Raw genomic sequence first — 13138 nt, 5'->3', positions numbered from 1 at the left:
TTTGACGAGACAAGCATGCGCAATGTTATATATCTGGAACTTAGAAATTGTCGGCGGCTCATTCTTTTTGCCGTTAAGTGTACGTCGATAAAAAAACCAGAAAGACAACAAAAAATACCAGGTACCGACTATTTAAGCACGGTGGTGGTAGCATCATGGTGTGGGGATGTTTTTCTAGAAGTAAAGTTGGTCCTCTAGTCCAAATAGAAGGGAATATGGATCGTTTCTTGTACAGTGACCTTTTTCCACATGGGAGGAAGAATATGCCATTGTCAGCAGGACAATGTTCCAAAACACACTTTCAGCCATTTAAAAAAAATTCTTTGCAGATGAAAAAAAAAAATCACACTTCTGGATTGGCCAAGCCAGAGTCCAGATCTTAATCTTACTGAATAACTCTGGATTAATTAATTGGATCGACGTGTTCGTCGTAGAAGTTACTCAAATAAGGATCAGTTCTTTGATGTCTTATTGGAAGAATGGTCACAACTTCCACTCGAGCGACTGCAAAATCTAGTGGATTCAATACCAAACAGATGTGCTGCTGTGATCAAAGCTCGGGGGTTTGTAACGAAATATTGATTTTTTTCTCAGAATCCAGAATATTTTTATTTATTATTACATACTTGGACTTACAAATTACTTTTGATCCAGAAGAATTTTCAATTTTCTTTTTACGCACGATAACTGTGTTTAAACTAAATATACCTATTTTCGTACTAAGTGGATTAGAAATAGGCCTGCATACTTTTTAATTATCCACTGACATTTTTTTCTATTCAATACTTATCTTTATGTAATTGTGACATATGCTTTCTACAAAATAATTTTGAGCGCTACTGTATGCATCAGCTGGCGATCACAAAATAATTTTAATCAATGTAAGTAATGTAATGTATCCAATAATCAAAGTATACAATACGCCACTTCGCACCACACGATAAACCTCATAAAATAATTTATATAGTAACGTATACATTAAAGAAAGTACTCCAAACAACACGAAGAGATAGAAAGCTCGAAACGTCGTGAAATTAAATTATGGTTTATTTAGCGATGCTCGCAACTGCCGAGGTTATATATTTAAGCACACTTAAATGCCATCGACCTGGGCCGGGATCGAACCCGCAATCTAGGACATGGAAGGCCAGCGCTATACTAACTGCACCACTCAGGGCGACAACGTCGTGAATTGTATTAATCAAACAACAATGAAAAAGTCCAAATCTCGTCTCTTATTTTAATATTACTGGTACTTTATGTTGTAAAATTTTTGTGTGTACCCTTCGAAATCAAATTGTGAAATATATATTTTAGCTAGTTTATTTCATATTTATATGAATTTTCTCAACTGCAGAAACCTGAAGCTGCCGCAAATATTTTCTATCATTTTATGGGCCAATAAAGTATGACCTGCCTCTTTTCACGTAGAATACGTTTTTCCCCACAACGAGTTTCGGCATCCGTTCCGGGACCAGTGATGAAACAAAAAAATGTGTAGCCCTAATTTCAAATGTTTACTATAACAATACCATAAGTCACAGACGAATGCTAATCTTATTAGTAGTTAAGTCATGAACAAATAAAACTTGTCTGACCACGCTCAGTGACACATCTACCCTCGTTACGGGCATTAGGCACCGAAGTTACGCATAGAATTAGCCCTGCCGCGCGACCTCTCAGTAATATCTCAGTATCGAGAGCAGCTACAGGTCTGTGTTATCACTCGTTTGATCTGTGATTGCGAATTCTGTAAAATTAAAGTGATTACTAGATACATAAGATGCACTTTGAGTGAAAGATTTGAGCTGGAACTAATTTCGGAATGTCGCTTCCTGCGAAGAGAAAATATGGCCTTCATTAATTAGGTAGGGCCTACTTCTTTTATCATGGACCCATATTCTTCATTTGTGAACCGATACAAAAATAAAACATTCAGAACAACACAACACAACTTAACTGTAGTATCATTCCCGAAACTAGATAGCGTATTCTACATGCTGGTGTACCTATCCCTGATAATGTCATTCGAAGTTAAAATTTAGAGAGCAGATATTGTTGTTCCGATATTGCCGTGAAGAACGCTGCATGTTGAAACTTGAAAGTTATCGAAACGTCAAATACTGATTTCAGTCTCGTTTCATCTGTCATCAAGCATAGAATCTAATTTCCTTATTATAGGCTATTTAAAGAGCTAAATGAATGATAGAAGAAGTAAATTTGAGACACCTTAAAAACTTCTAACAGCTTCACACAGCACGATTCTCATTAATGTGCTGCACATCATCTTCCAGATTTTTTACTGCAGATTTCATATTAATGGTTTCCGCAATTCCGGTGCACAATATTTCGGTAATTCCTTTTCCTTGATACTTTGCGAACATTCTGTCACTACTCCTCGTGGTAATGTAGAATCGTAGAGTGTTACTGTAGGCCTACCTATTTGCCACGTATTGAACTCGGAACTTCGCAGAAATGCACAAATTATAGGTAAGAAATTTCTGTCAGGCTCTTCTATCTTTTCGGTTATGATCATTCAATTACACGCGCGCACATATTAACTTATACAGTGTTTTAATTCTGCTTTCACTAAACCCATTCTTACAAACTGTCAAAGCGTTCATACTCTATTATCATTAACACCACAACATTGATCTCCAGGCATGTTCCAGCAATCTAGCTTCTCAAATTCGTTTTATTCAAAATGATGGCTTTGTTTTTATAGGATATACCTACATGTCCACACCTGTGGAGTAACGGTTAGCGCGTCTGGCCACGAAACCAGGTGGCCCGGGTTCGATTCCCGGTCGGGGCAAGTTATCTGGTTGAGGTTTTTTCCGGGGTTTTCCCTCAACCCAATATGAGATAAAGCGTTGTAAAATAACCTACTTAAAAAAATATATATATTTTATTGCTATTTGGCAATCAATTATTTTAATGTAGTTTCATTCATTATTATCCTATTGCTTCCTTGGATTCATGATCGAGTAATTTGTATCAAGCAAGGGATCTGAAAAGCTTCATTTCTGGTTCTTCTACGAATTCTATTTGTCAGTTTCTGAACCTGTAACAGTACACAGGCTGCCGCAGTTTCTTGTTTTATAGAGTTATTATTTTCTTATTTTCATTTCATTTATTTATTTTATTCCATAGATCTTACATGAGCAATGAAGCTTTAAGATGTGGAACATGTCAACATTTTACAATATTACAATTACAATTTTTACAAATTTTTATAGTTTTACAATTTAGTAATTTTCTACAATTTTTACAATTTTGTACAATTTTTTTACATTTTTTTACATTTTTTTACATTTTTTACATTTTTTTTACATTTTGGCGAGATGTAGTGAGATGAGATGAGGTCCGAGGATTCGCCAAAATATTACCCGGCATTTGCCTTTTCGGTGGGGGAAACCTCGGAAAAACCCAACCAGGTAATCAAATCAAAGGGGGTAATCAAATCAAAGGGGTTGATGTCAAGGACTCGCCATAGACCATCCGGCTTCAGTCCCACGGCTGGGGAAAACCTCCGAAGAAACCAAAGTCCAAAGGGGGGTCCAACCCAAGCCCGAACGCAGCTCCGGATCAGCAGCCCAGCGAGTCTGTCGACTGACCAACATCGATGGCTCTATTAAAAGTATACAATACATAGCCAATCAGATTATTAAATTTACAAACGCAAACGATCATTCATAAGTTGAGCTATATTATAATACAAAACAATTTTATTAAATTTAAGGCATAAACAATTCAACCAGTTGTGATATACAGAAATTGATAATACATATCATGCAAACTACTTCAAATTACAAACACAAACAATTTATCAGTAGAGCTATATAGATTACTATTCAATATAAAGCATATACAATTCATCGGCCAAATCTATACAAATATATACAATACAAAGTAGCATACTTTCATTAAGCTATACAAATTTGTGCAATTAATATCAAGTAGATTAATTCAATTTATAATCATAAACAATTCATCAGTTGAGCTATACATATTACCATTCAATTTACAGTAGGTCTGTATACAATTCATCAGTAGAGCTACACTGACTAGTAATCATTTAAGAACATATACAATTCATCAGCCAAACTATACAAACATATACAATCAAATTAGTTCAATTTACAAACTTATTTTCGTTAAGCTATACAATTCATATGAAGTAGATTAATTCAATTTATAAGCTTAAACAATTCATCAGTTGACCTATACAGTATACTATTCAATTTACAGTACATACAATTCATCAGTTATGCTAAACAAAAAATACAATACATAGTAAACAGATTAAGTCAATATAAAAACATATTTTAGTTGAGCTATATAAAATTGTACATGTACTTCTTCAATAGAGTTTGTTTCAAAGAAGTTTAAATATAAGAAATATATTATGATGTTTACGTCGTGAGGTAAGCTACATAACAAAACTACATCCGAAATAGTTAATAATACAAGTTGGAGCAAAATGTATGGTACAAAAAGAACAATGAATTATAGAAGAATGTTTGCATACCTACCTAGAAATGCAGTTTATTTGGAAAAAAAATGTACACATTTTGCCATTTACTTCAATACCAACAGATGCTTTTTTTTTTTAATTACATCCGGTAAATTCCCTCCTTCATTCACTTCACAAGTGTGTAATCGATTCAGGAAACTATCCATCACACGTGCCAGCATGTCATGCAGAATGGCTGCAATTTCATCATGGATGGAAGCCTGTAATACCGCATTTAGTTCCTTGCGAGTGGAATAGACTATCTCTTTGAGGTAGCTCCAAAGAAAGAAATCTGGAACAGAAAGTCTGGGGATCTGGAGGGCCAATGGATTTGTTTATTTATTCTTGTGTAGTTAAGGTCTCTCTTCCACATCACCACAAATACAAATACAATAATATAAATAAAAAGAAAAATCACACTATAAACAAAGTAAAGCCACACAAAAATACACACAGGTTGCAGCCACACAAACTTTAGATGAGTGATTAAGTATCGTAATTAATTATATCCTAATATACTAACATAAACAATTTTAATCTAAGTAAAAAACAAAAATCAACACTTCTAGCAATACCTAAAATGCATTAAATAAAACAACATTTTCCAATTTAATTTTGAATTGTGATAAAGTCCAGCAGTCCCTGACGTCATTAGGTAATGAATTCCAGAGGCGAGGTATTTCTATAGTGTAGAAAGATGAGTATAAAGGCGTTCTGTGTTGAGAGATAGAAAGAAGTGCTTGATGCCCGTTTCAAAGAGTTTTAAGAAATTGAAAGTGCGATAACAGATAATTCGGAGTAGAACTATGCATGATTCTAAACAGAAGAGACAGTGAATATATTATTCTTCGTTCCTTCAGACGCATCCATGAAAGTAACTGGAGCGAAGGTGTTATATGGTCAAATTTTCGAGTATTGCAAATTAATCATATGCACATATTATGAACACGTTGTAGTCTCTTAGCTAAGAGTGAACTTATATTAGTTAGCAAGAAATCGCAATAATCAAAATGGGGCATTAGAAGCATCTCAATAAGATTCTTTTTGGTGGATGTCACCAAAGCAAAAAATGAGTCGGCCCAAACACACCTGTTGCAAACTGTTTATGCTGATATTGGCTGTGTAGGCAGTAGCCCCATCTTGCTGGAATCATGTGTCAAGATGTCCTATCCTTCTTAATTCAGGTACCAGGAAGGTGTTGAGCATTTGAAGATATCGTTCTGAATTAACTGTAATGATTCTACCCTTGGAATCGTCGAAAAAGTATGTGCCATTAATCCAAATCTGGCTACATCGCACCACACTGTAACTTTCATAACGCAACTGAAGGTTGGTGTCTGATCAATACCGTAAGTTTTGCTTGTTGACAAATCCGGTTAAGTGGAAATGTGCTTCATCCGACATAAGCAAATTAGGCAGAATATTGTTCTCAGCAATCATTTCTTGAAGTTGTGCACAGAATATTATTTTCATCTGTCGGTCAATTAGACATAACTCATGAACAACTTGCAGCTTATAAGGATGGAATTTCAATTTCAAATCTGCGTTCAATATCCAGTGAAGCGATCGCCGGCTGATTTGCATTGTCAGCTAATGTTGACAGGCTGAACGCTGTGGACTTCACTGCATTTCTGCTCGATTGACATTCTCAAGCGTTCGGACAGTTCTTGGCCTACCTCACGATTTCTTATTTTTCACTATTCCATGTTCCCTCCAAGACTGGACTCATCGCACAATTATCTGTCTGTCAGGAACACGATGACAATGTCCTTGGTGAAAGAAATGCTGAACTGCGATTACACTATTTAAACGAATAAAAGCTTTCACAACCTGAGTGGGTATTTGTATGGACCACTAATTCATCACAAATGAAATGGTAAACTTCCTGAAATAAATAATTCCAAAGCTGCCGTTGCTATGTACTGCTATGCAGCATTGTATTATGTAATTGTACCATACATTTTGCTCCACCTTGTAGTTCTAAACAGTTACTACGGATACTCTTTTATTATTATTATTATTATTATTATTATTATTATTATTATTATTATTTTACACCCAAGATATTTTATCTTAAAATATGTTTCTTACATTTTCTTCGCAAATATTTACCTATTCACTTGTAAACATACAAAATACTTTATACATCTTGATTACACAACTTTTAACACTATATCACTTCGGAAAATGTATAATGTGTCTTTCACGCATTAACAGGTAATAAAATTTAACATGTGAAAGACACATAAGTTTTCCGAAAATACTTTAACTTTATTTTCATAGCTGGATATGATGACCTGACTGTCTGAAAATATAAGCATGTCTGTAGATGTTTTTGCATTCTGATTCTATTCAGTATTTTATTCACTAAATATTTTGTGTCTTTAAAAGTTGACATCTTTAAACATTCATAATTTCATGTCCTATGCTCCTGTATTTTTCATAATAAACTTTATATTTTTAAGATAAAACACATTGATGTAAATAAAAATTGTATTAATGCACCAGTATTTTAACGAAATTTGTTTACTAATATAGATCATGCATTGTTTTCATAATGTCATTTTTGTTTAATTTTCAGGAAGTATTCTAAGTGCTTTCCTCTGGGGTGCGTTGGCAGACTGTGTGGGAAGAAAGAATGTCATTGCAACCACTTTAGCAGCAGACGCAATTATCACTCTCATTTGTAGTCTCTCTCAGACATTCTCCCTTCTTGCAGTTTTCAGGTTTCTCAACGGTTTCTTGTGAGTATTGCTCTTTATGTAGGCCTACATTTCTCAGAGTATAACTGAAAATAACGAAAAATACAACAGCATCATAGGCCAGTCTGAGGTCAATTTTTTTGTACTGTATCTCTTTTTTAATTTCTTTCTCTCTCAATTACCTGTTTTTATCGGGGGGGGGGGGTCTATATCCATCTTTGAAGGGAGTTTATAGTTTCAGTTTCTCTGATTGTCTTTTTCTGCATGCTTTTATTCTCTCTCCCTCCCTTGTTACAAGTCTTTGATTTTTCTCGCTTTTTTTTTTTTTCGTATGCCAATTTCTGTTTTTGAATTTCTATGTGCCCCTGATAAAATTCCACATATCTTCTTTCCTCGACTAAATTTAAAATAGTACTTCAGGAATGAGTGTTAGCTACAACTCTTGGGAGTTTAATTCAACTTTAAATATGTTTGTTGCAGCTGTTTCAATTGGATCATGCTTTTACTGAATAAGAACAGACAATTTATAGACTTGTTAAACTTCATCTTTAAAAGACTTTAGATACATATTTCACCATTATCTATGTAAAAATAAGTAGTATAGATAAGTAGTTTACCCATAACAAAAACTAACACCCTAGCATACGGCTTGGTGAATTAGGGTTCTTTTCCGCGAATATTTAATAATAATAATACTGAATAAGAACAGAAGTTTGTATACACTTTTAAGATTAGCCTATATTGAGACATTTAAGTAAACTCCTTGATGCTTCGAGGCTAGGTTAACATATATTTGTCTTCCTAGGTCAGGAGCTCCTGCCAGCTTGATATTTGCTTACCTTGGAGAATTTCACACTCATCAAAACAGCAACAAGAACATATGTTACGTAGGTTTCTTCTGGACTCTTGCCTGGATGTTACTTCCAGGTACAGTACCCAATAATAAATGGAATGGCATGGCATGGCATGGCATGGCATGGCATGTCATCTCATCATGTCAATTTGCATAGCTGTTAAACTCTAAATAATAGTTTGCTATATGAACGATAATGTAAAACCACGAAGTATCTCTATTATTGGGTTGATACAAAAGTTCGTAGGGATTTTCTGCTGTGATAAAAGTTTTAGAGATGAATAGAAGACAGAAATTAATCAGTAATATATTCTCCTACATTATCTCTGACTCCTGCCAACACTAGGGTCATTTTTCGATTCCACATCTGAAGAAATCTGCTGGTTTGCAGTTAAAAAAGTCAAGCCAAGTTTGTAAAGCATCTACGTTATCAAAGGAGTTCCCTAGAAGTTTGTTGAATAGGGCATGGAAAAGATGGAAATCTGAGGGCTCAAAATCGGAAGAATATGGGGGATGTGGAATCACCTCCTCACCAAGCTTCCCGATAGCTGCTTTTGTCATGTTAGTGTGTGATTATTGTTATGAGACTGTGAACTCTGACTGATGAATATCTGGTAGGGGAGTATATACTCATAATATGGTTAAAGTTTTGTATGCAGTATTATATTTCTCCATATGCTGACTACTTCATTAGTTCTTTAGTTTTTTTAATCCAATCTCCTCCACAATATTTTCCTATTTTGTGTTAAATTAATTAATAAAAACTATTTTGTTAGTTCATGAATGTCACGCATACATTTCAAGATTCAACAATGTTGTAAATCTTAGTTAAATGGTTTCCAGCAAATTTTCGTCCTCCATTATTTATTTATTTATTTATTTATTTACTTATTTATTTATTTATTTAACCTGGTAGAGATAAGGCCATGAGGCCTTCTCTTCCCCTCTACCAGGGGATTACAACTACAATATTAAGAATACAATTACAATTATAATTACAATTAATATTAAATTTACAAATACAATAAAAATCAAAATACTAAAAGATTAACTGATTAATAAAAGCTAGACAGTTTATTGTAAAAGTTAAGAAGAGAGAAGCATTCCTTTTATTGATTAAGTAAAAATTAAACCTACTCTACGCAGTAAGAAAATGCTTAATAAGTTTGCTTTTGAACGCTACTAAATTCTGACAATCTCTGATGTCATTGGGTAGGGTATTCCACAAGCGAGAGAGTGAGATTGTTTATGATGATGAATACGATGATGTCTTATGTGTTGGTATGGCTACACTCCTTAGAAAAGTTTTGATCTTCTTTAAGTATGAAAAACAACTTTCGGCTTCAAAGCTAATCTTGGGGTTGGCAAATGTTGCCTTCAGAAGTCTTTAAACTTCACCAAAGCACTTCAACAGATTATTCTTTATAAAAAAAAACACGTAAGATAGGGACCTATGTATTTTTTTTTTTTTTTTTTTCATTTCTTGGATATCATCCATTCTAAATAAGATTTGTGGTGGTTTTCATTTTTATAAAAGAATGGTAGCATTTAACTTCATTCTCTGAAACTCCTTCAGACAAATTTCTTCTATATTTTGAAAAGTTGCCACTATTCAGAAAGTTTGCAGAGAGAAAATGCCCAGTAAACTCAGATCTCTCTATAACTTATTTTTGACACAGTAAAATTGAGGGGCTGGGTGCAAGAAGGGCATTTTAGAGGATGTGCCCTTTTTGAGTAAAATGCTTTGTGCTCTCTGATCTGTTATGCATATGATCACCAAATTGTAGTTCAATACTGTGATCATAGAAGTCAGGAGTACCCAAAATGTAAAGTCGTGCATAGAGCACATTATTACAGTTTGAATTTTCAACATCAATTTTCTCAAAACTTGCTCGTGATCTGAGCATATGCTGTAATCTTTGGTATCTCTGGAACAGAATCACCATCCAATTATCTTTTACTGCATTCATTGTGTCACGTTTTCTCTCATCTTTTCCATCTCATTTATAAATTAATATACTGCAGCTTCAACAGATACACGTTAGGAATTATTTTCTGCAAACTATAATAATGCAACATGACTAGAAAATTAAAGGCAGAAACTAAAATCAGGTTAAACCATTTGAAGTTAATGTCCTTTAGTCTAGTTGTTAGTGTCTGGCTCTTCTCGTCTCCTTTATTATTTTCTATGCATCAATTACAGACTTTTGTTTTCATAAAAAGTGAACATAGCCCTTCAGTTGGACCTTCATGTGGTGGCTGAACAAGTTTTGTGACCATCAATTTCATCAAGAGAGAAAAAGTTTGGTACCGGTAGCGTTTCAAAAAAGTAATTTTTATGTTGTTGTTAGATGCATGTGATATGATTAAATACAATAATATTGCTAGTTGGCATAAAATGCACAAAGTAGGCCTAGGGTTACTCGGTTTAAATGTGTCTCTCAAGGCTGCTATACCTGCCACTCATCACACTAGCTACATCGTAGCTTTGAGAAATCACTTTGTTTTTCTTTTCCACTACATCTTGTGTTAAAACACTCTCAACGTTTTCAGTCAATGTCACGACATCATGTCCTGAAGGGCTAGCAAATAACCAGAATGCTGTCATTCAAAATGTAGTGCAAGACAGTTGCTTGCTGGATTCTGATACACATCTGCAGTGGTGTCAGCAATAACAGATACAAAAATCTGCTGCAAAAATTTTGTTTAATATGTGGTGATGATTGATATGAACCTAAGGTAGGACAGAGGACAGAGTACCTTTATTCACTGGTCCTAGTCTTTCCTAAGATTGAGCTGAGATACCATGCAAGATCTTTGATATTGATGATTAGGGTGTATCAAAAGAAAGAAATTTTTGAAAAATGAAGGTGGCTAGTGCAGAAAAGTTGCGACTTGTGGCAGAAAGACTGCAGGAGAAAGAAAATTAAATTTAATCAATATCTTGTGTCTCCGCATCAATACTGAAGATTCGAATTTATAACGCATACTTGTAAAAATTATTATAACGGCAGTCCTCATACCTATACAACTACCCCCCCCGTCAACCAGATGTTTTAAACGTTAGCAAAGAGAAGCATCTGGCATCAGTATCTTCTTGTGGAGTGCGAGAAGAGAGGGATGCTGGCAGTCAGGGTAGCGTCTGCCCAGCAGTCGTATTTGGTAAGCTGTTGTTCCTGTGATATAGTGTACCATATCATTGGTTTAGTGGTACCTGCAATAGTTCTTATGCATCGTGTTGTCATGAGTGGAAAAAATAATTCTGTACTCGCCGTACCTACTGCTGAGAGTCCCTTGTTCGGTACACCAGGACCGATAAGAGAGTCGCAACTTCCAACCTATAAGGATGTGATAACACACTTTCTTTGCATCAGACAGTTAAAGACAAACGAACTAGGTGGAAAACACCTTTCAGTAAAAGACATTGCTCATGCTACTGCCGACAAACTTATCGACGTTTGGAAAACAGCAAGCCTTCCTATCAACAGCAAGTGTAGAGTAGTGGAAATGATAAAATTGTATCATAGTAAATATCAGAATATTCTGAAATCGCACAAACGAAGTGGACCAACCTCAAGGGCGCATGAGCAACCTTTTATTAATAAAGGTCGAAAATTGTTTGATATATGCACTTGTAAGTTCTCGGACCCCGACAGACTCTGTGAATGTGAGTTAAGTAGAAAAGAACCATCGATAGAACTATCCTTTCTAAAGACCAGAGAAATGAACGAAATATGATGATTGGTAATATCGACATTGTGACGACCAAGACACTATTTAAGAGTGAATATTAATTTGTCTTCTCCATGCAAATGAGCTTCGACTCGGCCATCTAATGAAACATTTCGCTGGTATCACTACAGGTCCAGGAACACGTTCTGAACCTATCAGAGAAGAGTTACTCTATTGTGAGACAAAATCAGTGGCGAATTTCAAAGCTCTTGAAGTACCCTGGATCAAAAAATTAACGTGGAACGGCTCTCCAGTTTTAGTACTGACCAGGAGTAACTCCTAGGGCTCTGTCAAGCCGTTCATTCTGGCCATTGTCCGATAGAGCTTGAAAGGAAGAAACCAGGGCCAGTTGTTCAATCTCGATAGCTTACAACTGCTTGTAGGATTCTCCGCTTGTATGTGAGCCGTAGGAATCCTTCACATAATTTAGTGTGCATAGCTGAGAAATGCCATGCTTCGGAACGAAGTCTGTCAACATTTGACACCAGAGTATATTACTAAGGATGGGTGGAGGGATGGGGCTCAAAGAACAGCCACCTCCTCGTAGTGAGCCCTGGGTTATTTCTGAGCGTAAATTTAAAGAAATAGGCGAAGAGCTGCACTACAAAAAAAGATTTGAAAACAGGCATAGAGCATTACACTCGCAAAACTTTAGAGCAGATGCGGAGACACAGGATATTGTCGAATTACTATTTTCTTTTTTTCTACGCTCTTTCTGTCACAAGTCGCAACTTTTCCGCACTAGCCACCTTCATTTTTCACAAAAAATTTTTTTTCGATACACCCTATTGATGATGCTACAATCAAGACTGTACATTCATGGCAAAAAACCACACCCTGCACGAGGTGGCTGTTAATACAAAAGGTGGCGGATCTATACTTCGTAGATGATAAAATAACCAGGTACATATTTTCTCGATATATGAACTACCAGCTTAAGGATGAAATCCACAATGGCAGGAATGGTAAAGGAAGAGTACCTGAATTCGGCATGACTGGCAGAAGTGGTAGTCCTCACGATGGGGCTAGTTCATGAGGAAAGCGTGTCTGTGAGTTTAAGTTGATGCCTCAACAGCAGACTTACTCAACGACTTGCTGGTCTCCTGTCTTGAGAAAAATTCTAGGGACTCGTAACATGATCAAAACCCTGACTTCACAGAGAGACAAGCATTCTGGAATAAGTGAACAATTGAGTTGGAATGTGAGGGCTCTTGCTAAAAATGTTTGAACATGTCTGAGCAAGTTTTTGTACATTTCCAGGTCATTTGGTTTCTTTTGTATGGACTATAAAATTTTTTCTTTGTCAGAAGAGAGCCAATTGTTGATCCATAGGTT

General features: G+C 35.4%; 1 protein-coding gene across 2 annotated transcripts in view; it reads left to right on the top strand.

Moving 5' to 3' along the window:
• The window catches only part of LOC138715330 (synaptic vesicle glycoprotein 2B-like), a 135306-nt gene that overhangs the window by 59758 nt on the left and 62410 nt on the right, over positions 1-13138 (top strand). For both annotated transcript variants that reach the window (XM_069848124.1, XM_069848123.1), the window contains 2 exons: positions 7098-7260; positions 8024-8145. In XM_069848124.1, the coding sequence (XP_069704225.1) occupies positions 7098-7260; positions 8024-8145 (285 nt within the window). The remainder of the gene's footprint in view (positions 1-7097; positions 7261-8023; positions 8146-13138) is intronic.

The sequence above is a fragment of the Periplaneta americana genome, chromosome 15 (genome assembly GCF_040183065.1).
Source record: "Periplaneta americana isolate PAMFEO1 chromosome 15, P.americana_PAMFEO1_priV1, whole genome shotgun sequence".
Taxonomy (NCBI): domain Eukaryota; kingdom Metazoa; phylum Arthropoda; class Insecta; order Blattodea; family Blattidae; genus Periplaneta; species Periplaneta americana.
This window is presented reverse-complemented; position numbering and strand designations above follow the sequence as displayed.